The 14,879-nt window shown below is 36.5% G+C and overlaps 1 protein-coding gene across 3 annotated transcripts in view; it reads left to right on the plus strand.

Annotated features, from left to right (window-relative positions):
• Nucleotides 1-14,879, plus strand: part of ARK2N (arkadia (RNF111) N-terminal like PKA signaling regulator 2N) — a 69,283-nt gene that overhangs the window by 46,465 nt on the left and 7,939 nt on the right. For 2 of the 3 annotated variants that reach the window (XM_037165055.2, XM_037165054.2), the window contains exons 3-4: nt 1,535-1,717; nt 10,486-10,612. In XM_037165055.2, coding sequence (XP_037020950.2) covers nt 1,535-1,717; nt 10,486-10,612 — 310 coding nt within the window. The remainder of the gene's footprint in view (nt 1-1,534; nt 1,718-10,485; nt 10,613-14,879) is intronic. The other variant, XM_037165056.2, reaches the window with a different exon arrangement.

Below are 14,879 nucleotides of genomic sequence, written 5' to 3' on the forward strand. Positions count from 1 at the left end.
TTTAGAAAAGAAAAACCTCAACACGAGCCAGTTTTTTGTTTGTTTGTTTTGCTAATAGAAAATCCTTTGCCAACTGATTCTGAGGTCACACTGTTGCATTTTATGAACTTGATTTACCCTTTGGGGGAATTAGAAATTAAATAGTCAGCGAATTTTATGATCATCAGAATTTCATATTGTGACATGTCTGTTCTTTATACAGTGGCCCTTAACAACTCATTTGCCTTTATGTTTGGTCTTTTGTTTTGTTTTGTTTTGTTTTAAAAATGTTGCTACATAAACCTATGGTTTAGGAACTTAGTTTGAAGGGATAAATACCTCAAGTGTTTTCCATGTTTTGTTCAGTGACAGTTTACACAATGGATGTTTATATTAAAAAAGTAATCTTTCATTGTGTTTTAGATAATGATTGATTGGCATATGTATTCCTTTATAGTCAAAGTCTCAAAATAGGTGTGTTTAATGTTAATTTGTTGGATGATATTAAACAATATTTATGGAAGTAAATAATTTGCCTGCACTTCATAAATTGGGGAGAGAAACAGCATTCTGTTATTTTTTGCTTTCTTATAAATTGGAGGTAGTAGTGAGGAATGTGTTTCATACTTGAATGAAAACTTACTTTTTGCTGTTATATTAGAAAAAGGGGAACCGTAGCATTTTAAAGCATGTATCTATTCTACAAGCATGCATATTGAGTTATTTTAGCATGAATCTCTGAAGTGTAATTACTTTGGAACTCAGCTGCCTTTTTTTAGTTAGGGTGATTTGGAGATAGATCCCTTATATTTCCAGTAAGAACTTTAATATATTTCTCTAAAATAACCCATAAGATTGCATATCGTTTCCTTGGGGTGTAAGCTGGTTGTCTTTCTCAGGAAAAAGAAAATATAAATATCTCATATAAGACATCCAAAGCAAAATCCTGAAGATGGATATTATATTGTCTTTTTGTAGAATGTTGTAAAATGCACAACATCTATGATATCATAAAAAGGCTTCCCTGGAAAGATAAGTCAGACAAATAGAGCTGTTAGTGTTAACCTTATTTCTTTAAAAGTAGGAAAATATGTATTTGATTTTCTTCTCTGCATCTACTGGGGAGTTTTAGTATTAGCTTAGTAAAAGGAAGAACTAGATTCATTCTCTTAAAAGCACAAATTGAAATTTAATAGTCAGCATTTTTTTTTTTTTAAAGTCAGTTTCACTTTCTCTGTGGAGTCTTTCCTTTTTTCTTAATCTTTTGCTCTTTAAGAGTATGATGTCAATTCGGTGTAACATTGTTCGGTATAGTCTTGTCTTCTGTTCTTCATAACACTCCTTTTCCTCCTTCCCAAATGTGTCCCTCATCTTTGTAAGCTTGGGTTATCTTTTCTACTTTCACATCATGTACAAAATATTAGATGTATAAAGTGCAGCTTTCCTATAGCTAGAGTAATAAAATGAAGACAAATGACATTAGAGGGCTCTTAGTTTTAGAAGTATTTTTCTCCCCACAAGTTAGATACAAGTATACATTTTCTTTCCTCCCTAGATGGACCTCCAGTTGTAGCTCATTATGATATGTCTGACACCAGCTCTGACCCAGAAGTGGTAAATGTGGACACTTTATTGGCGGCTGCAGTAGTTCAAGAGCACAGTAATTCTGTAGGAGGCCAGGACACAGGAGCTACCTGGAGGACCAGCGGGCTTCTAGAGGAGCTGAATGCGGAGGCAGGTTGGTCTCCCTCCCCTTCCCCTTCTCTAATGTAATGTGCATGTGTCCTGGCAGCTGTGTTCCTTATAGTGGGCCCTGCTGAGGTGAGCAGGCTAACCAGAGGCATCTTACAATAGGTGATTGTGACCATCCAGCGTGCTACTTATAATTAACTAACTGAAAAGGAGACTTGGGTAACGCCATTTATTTTTCCTAATCAGGAAGAGGCAAAAACAACAATGCATAAGACATGAATTGTAGGCACAGGTAGATTTTAGTATGTATATTTCTTGGGTTAAAAATGCCTGACATGTAAAAACCATCCTGATGTCCCACTATTCCCCCTCAACCCCCTTCCCTCATCCCATCCCCATTTTTCATGGTTTCCCGCACTCAGACTACACAGCAGCCTTGCAGCTTGGGGAGGGGGCTGTGCCTATATGGTGCTGCACTGTTTCTTCACCTCTCGGTGTGAAGTGTCCCTGTTCCTTCCTCTGCCGTAGTTCTCATTTCTGTCTTTTCTAACCTTTTTTTTTTTCTTCAGTTTCTGCTTCTTTTATCTCAGGAAAATCTCTGTCCCTGTTTTGCATTACCCATTTTGGTTCTGTGATGATACCTAAAGTGATATTATTTATTCACTAAAAACCCCATTGCTCTTACCTTTGAAACCTTGCAAAGGTGCCTCCAAGTTTCCTTCAATATGTTTCTCAAAACTCTTGGCGTTCTCATCAAAACCTATTTCTAGAAGTACTAGTACTTGAGTTTAAGAAAAGAGGGGAGGCTGTTGACAGACTTTATGTAGTGCGTATTTCCTTTTGTGTTATGATAAGATTATGGCTTGCTAGTTAAATTATAAATTGATCTGGCTTTTCTGAGTGGATCTAGTAACTTAATCACTATGTAAAATGTTTATGGGGAATGAATTTTGTATTGCACAAAAAACAATGGATTTTAGTTTATAACTTTTTGTACTGAAATTGTTAGGAAATAAAAAGACAGAACTCCACAGATCATTGTCAATTCATCCTTTCATACTTTTTGATGGAAGTATATAAAAATCTTATTGTTGAGCTTCTAATTAATTTATTTTGACTAATTTTGGAGCAGGACATGGATTTAGTTTTAATTATGTTTTGACTGCTAACTGCCTATTTATCCTTAGACAAGCTATTCTCCTCTCAGCTTCAGTTTGTATGTGTGTAAATACTTGCTTTGCCCAACAAGGGTCTTTTAAGGATTTATTAACATGTATAAGTACTTTAAAAAGAATTAACAATTTACTTCAAAGGGCAGTAGTTTGACCACATTTTGTGCAATATGTGTTTCTGAGTTTTTTAATTTGTTCTGTATACTAGGTAGTTTATTTTTTATTTTTGTCCATTGACAATTAAGTGGTCCAGTCCATTCTACTTCAGTTTTATTTACCTGTTTTCCTAGTCTTGCTATTAAGTAGACTATTGTAAAGTCTTGAGAAAAACATGGACAATTACCTTTGTTTTTGTTTTTCATATAGAGAATTTTAATATTACCAGTAGTTGGAGTTGTTAATACTAACTTTTGACCTACAACAAACCCAGCAATTTCATATGATTCAGCCTAATGGTACAAGGTTTGGGATCTTGTATCATTTAAGTTAACAGCCTTGGGGAAGGCATCATATTTTCAGATTCAAATGATTGTTAGCTTGAGTATTCAAAGCATCACTAGGCTTTGTGTGCTTAATTCTATATTTGATTGTCTTTTTGAAGTTCAGTCACACAAAGTTATAAATATAGAATGTATTGCTCAGGTACCTACCACCATACTTCAGAAATAAAACATGGCAAAAATATGTGAGAAGGGAAACACCCATAGTTTCAACTTTGTTCACCTTCCTTTTTCCCTTTCCACTCCAAATCTGTCCTGAATTTGGTTTTGATGTTGGGTATTACTATGTATTTCTTTGTATTTTTACTGCATTTGTTACATATCTGTAAACAAACACGTTTTAATACTAATTGGTATCACATTGAAGATAATCACTTGCAACTTGGTTTTTTTTAGTTCAGCATTTTGTGAGCTTTGTTCTTCTTAATAATTGTGGCTCTAATTCATTCACTTTTTTCCTCCTATTTAGTATTCTGCTGTATGAATATATCACAACTGACTTACCCATTTTCTTACTGGATGTTTAAAGTGCTATTCCAGATGATACTGCCATTAACATTTCTTGTATGTGTCTCTTACTACATGTGTGTGATAATTTATCTAGGATATAATATATAGATAGAACATATGTTTGTATCAGGCCATAAATTATGGTAGATTTTTGTGTATCATAGGACATGTTCATCACTGTTCAGAAGATCTGTATGACATTTTCTTGTGAAACCATTTTCATATGTCTTTTTCAAGGCTTTTATGGCTCATTCAAAGTCTTTTTTCCTCTGAATATGACAGTGTAGGTATATGGGTAAAAAATAAAACATGATACACTCAATTTTTAACGTAATTGTCATTGTAGAAACTCATTTTGTGATTTTAGGTATATTTAATGTTACATAAAAATGTTAAAATAATTTAGCTTAATGGCCAGTTTACAGTTTTGAGACTTGAACTATTAATATCAGCTGGATGGTCATTCTTGTGGTTTGAGGTTAAGATAAATGTTCTAAAGGTTAATCTCCCTCTCCCAATAAAATAAAAACCCAGTCACTGAACAGACTATTTAGGTGTTCATCAATAGCAGCATCTCAGGTCAGGTCAGCAGCCCTGCTGTATTTAGGATCATCACTTAAGTGATCATTGGAGAGAGAATAGTGAGAGAGAATAGTTTCCCTCTTTTTCCAAGCAGTTGTTAGATCATGTTCTTGTATGCCAAATAGTTTTTTTTTTTAAAGATTTTATTTATTTAATTTTAGAGAGAGGGGAAGGGAGAGAGAAAGAGAGGGGAAGGGAGAGAGAAAGAGAGGGAGAGACATCGGTGCATGGTTGCCTCTCATGTGTCCCACAATGGGGACCTGGTCTGCAACTCAGGCATGTTCCCTGACTGGGAATTGAACCAGTGGCCTTTTGCTTTGCAGTCTGGTTCTCAATCCACTGAGCTACACCAGCCAGGGCTGCCAAATAGTTTTTACTGTTTAGTTTTCAATTTAACCAAGACAAGAGAGTTGAAATTAGCAAAGCCCCTGGTCAATAAAAGACCTCAACTTTCCCTTTCAACTGTTGTCATGTATTTACTTTTTCTTACTTGATGCTAGAATTGTACTGTATCGGAGGTGGTAACAAACATTCTGGTTTTGAACCAGCAGCCACTGACAAACTGTGTAAAGCTTCAGCATCCCCCATTGATAAAACTGGAATAAAACTAGTATCCACTCCAAAAGGTTAGTTACCATTAAGTGAAATAACCTATATGATGTGCTTAGTACAGGATACAGCAAATTGTAGGGCCTCAGGAATAAGCATTATGTTAATACATTTATGCTGAAATAGACTGAATAATGAAGGATTAATGGACCCATTCAATGGATTTCTAATTTGTCTTGCCCTGTAGTGGGTTGTCTTGCTACAGTATTTCCTCAATTTTGTCTGAGCATTATATAAGTTTTGTAGCAATACTAAATGCCAGAAGGGTTGGATTACTATTTTTATGCTACCCCCCCCAAAAAAAAAACTGCAAAAATGGTTTGGATTGATCTAATAATGTAAAAGCAATATGTAAACTATTAGTTTCTGGATCCATAATGGATGAATCAAGTTAGAAGAATCTTAAATATTACGATGATTGCCTTGCTCTTGTTAAGATGTTATAAAATTATAAGCAAAATTAGTGTAACCTTTTTCATTTCTGCCCCCTTCTTTAAAAAAAAAAAAAAAGGGTGATGACATTTCCAGATCTAAAATGAGGCTATATAGGTGATAGGGTCAGGATGAGGGGCCTAATCAGTGGTAACTAGTTATTCAGAAATATTGATGACTAAGACATCCCACAAGTTGGAATTGTAAGTTAGAACTATGAAGATAAAACTGGGTACAGAGATACTAAGAATTAACTTACTATGCTGTATGCTTGTTGTGTTTTCTTAATTACTGTTGTTTAAAAATATTGAGCGAATAAGGAGGAAGAGTTTGGTTATAGCAGCCGTGATTCCTACAATCTGTCTTTGTAGTTTGGTTTAATTCATTTAGCTAGTTTATTTTCAGGATGGTAAGGGCTGAGCCCCCTTGCTACAGGGGGTTTAAGTGTCTCTTGGGGCTCAGCTTCTTACTTCAGGTAGGCATGGAGAATTTGGGGGTAGATGTATGTATAAATAATGAATATTCATATGGTGAATAATAATGATGGCAGGACATAAAGTAAGGGTGGGGTGGGCAGGAGAGAGAGAGAGAGAAAGGAAAACATCTGGGAAGATACAGGCTATGTGAGGATGGCGGACAGTAATTTGTAAGTGATCCTGACACCAAAGTGGAGGTGTAGGAGCAGCCTCAGGACTGCAGGGGAGGCAGCATTTTTTGGAGAGTCAGGTTTCCATGAGCGGTGAAGAAGAGTTCAGTGCAGTTTCCCATGGAGCTGGCATTCCAGAGGGCAGTGGAAAAGTTCAAGGAAGGTGAGGTGAGTAGTGGGTGGCTGGGGCAAAGGAGAGTAACACCAGAGTGGAGGATAAGGTGAGAGAAAAACACATAGTTCTGGAAGCTTGCATTTTGTGAGTGGCCAAGAGGCTGGAAATACAGTGTTTCATTTTTTCATAACAGTTTTTTTTCCTTCTTCCTCTTCCTAACACTTTCTCCTTTTCCACTGAGAGCTTTTCTGTATTCTCATACTTCTATCTCCACTATAGTGTTCTTCTACTTTGTTGAACCCATCAGCCAGTTTTCATCAGTCCCCTCCTACTTCACTTCTTTCACTGTCTAGCATATATAAGCCCAACTCTCCTTTTCCACATATCCCAGCTGCTTGTGTTTTGGCTTTCCTGTAGAACCCAGCTGGCAAAGTCTGATTCCTGGACTCACTTGGAGCCTGTATTCATACTGCTAAGCATAGCTGGAGAAAAGTCACATGGTCGCAGTTAAGGGTTGCATTAACTTTCTAATCCAGAACCTCATGCTGGCTCCCAGTACTGTCCAGCAGCTCCTGCTTTTTCTCAGGCAGCGTTCTTTGTAGTGACAGCCCTACCTACACCTGTGCTCTGCAGATGATGGCCTTGCTGCATTCTTCACAGGTCAGAATTACCTCAGCTTCCTGCCAGCAAACCTGTTTGTTCTCTGGCTTTTTTTCCTAAATATGGCCAGGTCTCTCCCATCTTTAAAATGTGTACATACATGCACACCCCCCTCCCTCAAACTCATCTTCCTCTTTCAGTCCCTTACTAACACCTTTTCCTCCATAGCCAAACTTCTTTAAAATGTACCTTCTCTTCCCTTTCTTGCTGTAGCCTTGCATTGGCTTCAGTCCCATCAGTCCCTCTGAGGCTCCTTTTGCTAAGGTCATGTATGTGGTATGTTAGTCCTGATTGTAGTGGGATCTACTTAGTTCCTTATCAGCCTGCTCTCTTGGGCATTGGCAAGCACTTCTTCCTGGACAAACTCTTTCCCTGGTGTCCTGGCTTCGTATCTTTGGGGTTTCTTTTTTCCTTGCATACGTTAGTGAACTCCCTTTCCTCTCTCCATCCCTTAATTGTCGGCATTCATCATGGTTGTGTTCTAGGCCCCTCTTCACTCCTCTGGATGGCCTTTATCTCCCCACCTGTTTCTGAGGACTTACACATCTGTATTTCCTCTCTAGACCTCTGATCTGAGATTTAGAATAGTACCTACAACTGCCTGTTGAACATCTTAGAGGCATATCATCAGCGTGCCCCAAGCTGTTTATTGGTACACCGAATAGCATTATAATTCTATCCAGTTACCTAAATTAGAAACCTAGACCTCATTTTTACTACTCGTGTTCTTACCTTTGTCTTTTATCCAACATTACTAACCTTATTCTGCACATACATGCACATAGAGTATTTCCCATTTTATTTCTTCCCTAGTTCAGCTGTAATCCTTTCTCACCCAGGAAACTACCATAGTCTGTTTTCCTTGCCTGTAGTATTACTTGCCCTTTGTTAGTTCCATTTTTACACTCCGAAAGGAAAATTTTAAAAGTGGAAGTCCAGATCATGTCACTTCTCTGCTTAAATCCTTCTGTGACTCTACTTCTCAAGGTCAAGTCCAGACTCCTTATAATGATCTCACTTCCGACTTTACTGGCCTCATTTCTCATTTTACTACTGTCACTCCAAATCTCAGCAAACTTTTATACCCTAAAGAGTAATACATTGTTTCCTCTGCTACTCCTCCCTGAGAGCTGAGCTGCCTTGATCATCCTCAAGTCCTGGAAATGTTCCTTTTCTGTGTTTCCGGGGCACCCTCTACTTCCCTGTCAGAGCAGTTTTCAAGGCATTGTGCAATGGACTGCTTTTTGTTATCTCTGAACATATTGTAAGCTTGTTGAGGGTAGAGAGTATACTTGCGTTGTTCCCTGTGGTATTCCTAGCACTTTGCACAGTACATAGCATATTATAAACGGAAGTATTTATTTTAAGAGCAAATAGATGAAGTAAACTGTTACAACTGCACAAAGCAAGGAGATAATTGCATATGGATAAAGTGGTTTGAAAAAAAGAAGCTTGTCTATTTGCATTTTTTCTTAGAGTAGGAATAGTGTGCATGACAGTAGTGATGACTACAACACCGAAGTAGAAATTGGATAAAAGACTTGGCCACAATCAAGGTGTTAGAGTCAGAGCAAGAGGTTTACCAAATCTAGACTTAACCAAACTCCATTCCAACAGCTACCGTACATTCAAGAAAACTGTGTCTTGTCTGATGAATGCCACCTTTTGTATGCTTATAGGGCTCAAGGCTGCATGCCCACTGCCGGCGTCACATATAATCCTGTCTAGATTATTTTTATACAGAAGTTAACAAGCCCATGTAGACTGTACTATCTCAGTCACCAGTTGTATATAGAAGCCACTGTAAGCTTTTTAAATAGTTTTTAATAGTTTTCTCTTTTTCATATATGTATCATTTTCAGTAGAAAAAAGTAAAAATAATATAAAGAATTGTAAAAAAGACCCATAATCATATTCAAACTTAATTACCTTTCACAGCTTTTATCCAGCACCTACATATTTTTATAGTGTTATGTGTGGTACTTTTATGTTCATACATTTATTCAGGTTTCTATATGGCACTATAGTGATTACCTTTGGACATCATAACATTTTGCATATTTAATGTTTTTCCCCTTAGGCTGAATTTTCATAGGTAGGATTAGAGAGGGTTAAACGGTTGCACTAAAAATTGGCAGGAGTATGAAAGTACAGTTTCTTAATGACCTTTAAGCATTGGAATGAACGAGATAAGAGGAAGGGAGAATTGTTATGTGTGTAAATCTTACTGGCATTGGTTTAGTTTATATAAGATGTCACACAGGATTTTTTTTTTAAATATGAAGAAATAATTTGGTATCAGATGGGAATATATTTAAAGAGTAAATGCAGATTTGTACCTGTTGTATTTCTTTATTCCATGCTAACTCATAGATATTCTAAAACTCATCCTTTCAAGTCAGAACATTCAAGAACTGGGAACATAGGCTGAATCTTAACTCTTGTTAAAATAGTTTATAGAGTTGTGTACTTTGATGCTATGTCAAAAGCCTTTATTGAGAGAATTCTGTAGAAACTCATGCTTTCTGTGACGTTGAAGAATGTATTTTATTGTACTATGTACAATAAAGTCATCTGACTTTATGAAGGCCCTTGTGAAGAAGTCCTTACATGCCCTAGTGCTACAAACTGTTGTGCTTTTCCATAGTTAATGAGAACTGTCAACAACATACAGGTAATGTTTTAGTTGCTCAGAGCAAAAATTACAATCTCCCCTTTTATATGTGCTTTTGGGATATATTTTGTCAAATCTGTGTTTCTTTAGAGAAAATTGATAAATTTATTTAAAATTTAGAGAAAATTACTAAATTTTTCATAAATCATCCCAGTATAAGCATGAAATTAATTATTTCTATTTATTCCATTTATTCCTCTGGGTTTCTTAGGGGGGATTGGTATCATCTTGTTTTATTAAAATGATAAGCAGCCCTGGCTGGTGTGGCTCAGTGGTTTGAGTGCCAGCCTACAAACCAAAGGGTCGCTGGTTCAATTCCCAGTCAGGGCGCATACCCGGGTTGCAGGCCAGGTCCTCAGTAGGAGGCATGCAAGAGGCAACCACACAGTGTTGTTTCTCTCCCTCCCTCTCTCTATAAAAATAAAGAAAATCTTTTAAAAAATAAAATAAAATGATAATAAGTAGAGAACTCCATTGCCCTCTAGGTGATGACAGAATTGCTATGTAGGTCTGTTAAAGACACACTGTAGTTGAACGCAAAAAACATTATGGCATAAAACATAGAGCATTGTTACAGTTTATAATTTACCTGTATTGAGATATAAACACCAAAGTACTCCAAGTTTTTTCTTCTCAGGAATACAAGTAGGGAGCAAGGCTTAGAGTTCTTAGTTTTAGGTACTTCCATGTTGTTTGAACATTCTTTTAGCCATGAGCATGTGGTCTGTTTAATTTTTTAAAACTTTTTAAAAAATAGAACACTGCCCCAGCTTATTTGACATGGGCAACAGTTTGGCTGTGGCAAGATCTCATAAGATCATTCTGTTTCTGTGATCGAACCTGGTGAGAAGTCTGTCAGTGAGTTGTTTTCTGCTGTTGTAAGATGCGGTGCTTATTTCCCCCTTCTCTCTCAGGTCATTTGGATCCAGGATTCCTGGCGAGTGACAAGACGTCTGCTGGCAGTGCACCGCTCAATGAAGAAATTCATATTGCCTCTTCAGATAGCGAGGTGGAGATCGTGGGCGTTCAGGAACATGCAAGGTGGAGTATTGATTGGAGTATTCTGATATTTTAAATAGCAAATGTTATTCTAACTAGAAAACAAGCGAGAAGAACATGGCAGGCGTCACAGTATGGCTGGCGTGAACAGTGGGAGCTATCTCAGCCTCCTTTGGCTTAAGAAACACTTTTTAATTAGACGTGATATGAGCTTCAGAATATGTTGCATTTGTCTCATATCAGGAACATTGTGACCATCCCTGTATGTGAACTAGAAATTATGTTTTTTTTTGTCTAGAGTGCTTGACAGATTTTTCTCTTAGGGCATAAGTATCACTGTACTTTCTCCCCTCTTACTTGCATTTTCTTGCCTTTAACTTTATCTTGAAATATACTGGGACCAAACAATTAAGAAACATGCACCTGATATCATTCTCTATTGCTTGTTTCTTAGTGTACCACTCCTTGTCTTTCATTAAAACTTGCAACTTACTTTGGTCAGTATCTAACAGATGGTATTATTTCTAGAGATATTTATTTGATTCAGGGAGTCCTTTTTCTTAGCATTGAAAAAGAGCTGTAAGATATCCAATTAGTTTGCAGTGCTAAGAAAATGATTTATGAAGTTTGGGATTTGTAAGGTAGAGGTCAGCAAACTAGCCCACTGTCCAGTTCTGGCCTGCTGCCTGTTTTGGTATGGACCTTGAGCTAAGAATAAGAATGGTTTATACATTTTGTTTTATTTTTATTTTTTTAAAGATTTTATTTATTTATATTTAGGGAGAAGGGAAAGGAGGGAAAAAGAGAGGGAGAGAAACATCAATTGGTTGCTTCTTGCATGCCCCCAATGGAGGAGACCTGGCCTTCAGATCAGGCATGTGTCCTGACTGGGAACTGAACTGGCAACTGGCCCTCAATTCACTGAGCCACACCAGGCAGGGCAAGAAAAATTTTTACATTTTAAATGGTTGGGGGTGGTGGATTTAAAGAAGAATGTTTTGTGTCACGTGAAAATTACATGAAATACAAATAAAATTTATTCATGAATTAAATTTTATAGGGACATAGCCATGCTAGTTCATTTACATATTGTCTGTCCCTTGCTTTTGCACTCCAGTGAGAGTTGAGAAGTTTCAACAGATACAGTCTTCAAAAGCCTACCATATTAACTCTGTAGCCTTTTGCAGAAAAAATTTACTGACTCTTGCTTTAAGATAAGGATTGGTTGCAGCCCTCTCAGAGGTATTCCTAAGGAACATTTAACACATACATGTAGTTATAAGACAAAAATTTAGACTTTTTAAGTTTGTATTCTGTATAGCAAAGAACTTTTCCCCTATGCCGCAAGAATTAAGTTGTGGTTTCCTGATTTTCCCAATATTTACATAACCTTGCCCTTATATCTGATTTTACTCTTTAGTTAGCAGTAAAAGCATTCACTAATATTTATTCTGTTGTTATAAAGGGTGAATGTAGGTGTGAAGAGTGGGGGTGAAATACCATGCACATAAATTGAGGGTGCCTTTTTCTAATGAAAACTGACCATATTCTGAGTGTATTTTCAGTTAAACAACTGGGACTTTAAAGATACAGAGTTAAGTCATAGTTTAATGTACCATCGCCTCAAAGGGGGCCAGTTTTTAAAATCAAGATTAGTATTATCCTAGCACTTTATTCTCTTTCCTATATTTATGCTATAAATATTTCTGTATAGCTGCTTCATTTTTTTTAATAAAATAGTTATTTCCCTATTCTAGTGGGAAAGAATTTTTATTCTTTAATCTCATATTTTCCTCTTCTTTCTGTTTACTCAAAAACTTTTTTCTTTAAGTTCTCTTCCATTTTTCTATCTTTTCCCTTCAAGCTGCCTTACCCATTAGCTGAGGAAGCAGAACTCCTGATTTATTCCTTTACTTCAGCCTGTGTTTGCTATTAGTTCATTTTGCCATTGTATCTTTAGAATATAAAAGACACTGTTTTCCTTTTAAGTTCCATGTGAGGATCTTTCTAGAAATTTATAATACTTTTTATTTCAGACTCCCTACCATAAAATTTACCCTCCCTGTTAACAGATTGATGTAAGTAAATTATCTTCAGTTGTGCCAGGAACACATTATCCATTCACAAATTTCCCTTTGAGTTGTATATTAAATTCAATTCACTGTTATTCATGTGTTCCTACTTAGGGTAGGAAAGAGTAGGTAATAACCTGAGTTGTTTATTTAATCTCTTACTCTGCTGAGACATTGGTTCAGTTGTCCAATGACTCCTACCCATTCTCCCTTTTTTACTGTTTTCTTACACCTAAAATGTTTCAGAGTGAGCCACCTTTCTTTTAAGAAAACCTTTTGCTTTTTCTACCATATTATTGGTATCTGGAGTTAAAATTATATTTCTATTAAAACTTGGACATTTAAATTATGAATCTCTCTTCACCTGCAACGTACACAGATTATCTCTAGTACATACTTCTCTGAAATTATTAGGTCTTTTATCCAGATTGTCATTTTACTCTACTGACATATTTGTTCTACTCTTGTACTAAGTTAAGTGACTTTGGCTGCATTTTAAATGACATGTTATAACATTCCTTCCAAAGACTTCTACAGAATTTGAAGTATAAAGATGTATGTTATTCTGACTCTCTGGTTTGAATCCTAGGGAAGTCATATCTTGGAGGTGACCAAACCATTCTGAAATCTCAGTGGTTATATTGTCTGTACAGTGGAATGTAGCATTGACAGATCCTCTTGGAGTATTTGAATTGACTCGTGCATCATTTGAGGGCTTTTTAAAAAATTTTGGTCTTTGGGTCTAGACTGAGTACAGTCTCACTGACTGTTCTGTCTTTCTGAAAATTTTTGCAGTAGTTTCTTTAGAAGAAGCCCGATAAGCTTTCACATATTGAGATTAAATAGCTGAGAAGCAGGTGGGGGAGACTTTGTTGGCTGTTTCAGAATTGCCCATTTGGCTGCCTGTATCTCATCTGGACTTTATTTCTTTTACAGGTCTAGGGTTGCAGTTATGAAGTATTGATGGGCTTCTGGCAGGGTTATCGCTTGGAAAAAGGTTTTAGGTTTTAAACACCGTCTTTTTGTTCTAATTTTATTTGCATGTACTGATTTTTTTGTTTGGACTTAGCCATTCTGGTCTTATTGTTTTTCTTATGATATTCTGCCTTGTTGTGGGCTTTCTGAGAGTTTTTTAAAAACTCAGACTTGGTCCTGGAGTTCTCTTTGGGATTGTGGTTGCTCTGACTCTTTTTGGGTGCCATACTTCCATATTTGGAAGCATTTTGTTTGACCTTTGTACTTAGTATTTCTACTTGTGATATGCCTTTTTTAAAAAATAAAAGTTGTTTTTCTTTTCTTGCATGTTAATAATTTTTCTGCTCTTTTACTTTAGATTTTGACATGTTCACTTCTATGATTCTTCTAGTCATGGACTATAAAGCATGCTTTCTGAACTAATAATGATTGAATGCATCTTTTATGGCTGCTTTGTATTGCTGTGTTGAGCTCCTGACCTAAATGTTGTCATTTCAAGGTGTTAATGGTTGGACAGTCCAGTTCACAAGATGCTCTTTGCCAATGAAAGGCTTTTCCAACATCTCTCTAGTTCTGTGCTACTTCATTTTGCCAGCTGTTTTAATTTATGCCCCCCATGCCAATATATATATGTTTTGGGTTTTTTTTGCTCTTCATCTTTTTTCCTTCTCTTTTTTTTTTACCAGCCTCGTTGATAATTGCCCTAGGAAATTGAATCTATGTAGCACAGAGCTCTCTGTCAATGGAACTGTGTTGAAACAGTTCCTCCGGTACCTATACTCTGAAGCTTTTGTGGTAATAAGACCCTTACCTCATTGCACTGTAGTCTTTGCTTCATTGGTATTAATGTTGGTTCATCCCTCAACAAAAGAATTGCTAGGAGAAGGCTTTTGCATTTTAAAAGACTGGTTGGTTCCTAGAACTGATTGCTAACATTAATCCTAAAAAAGCAAGGGAGGCAGATGAATATTTTCCTAAAGCCACAAGGATTCATTTCATCCTCAATTAGGAAAAATAAGTAGGAGTATTACCTAAGAGGTCATCTTCAGGCTCTGTAAATAAGAGTAAAAATGATGAATTTTAAAAAATTTTTCTTTTTGTTGATATTCAATCACAGTTGTCCCCATTATCCCCCCGTTAATCTCCTCTGCCCTACCAACCCCACCTCCCATAAATAATACATTTTTAAGAATAATAAGCTAACTGTATCAGAAGCTGACTATCAGAGCCTGCTCTCTTTCTGTATTGTTTTTTTGTTTTTC

The sequence above is a fragment of the Artibeus jamaicensis genome, unplaced genomic scaffold (assembly GCF_021234435.1).
Source record: "Artibeus jamaicensis isolate MK-2021 breed Jamaican fruit bat unplaced genomic scaffold, CSHL_Jam_final contig_354, whole genome shotgun sequence".
Classification (NCBI taxonomy): Eukaryota; Metazoa; Chordata; class Mammalia; order Chiroptera; family Phyllostomidae; genus Artibeus; species Artibeus jamaicensis.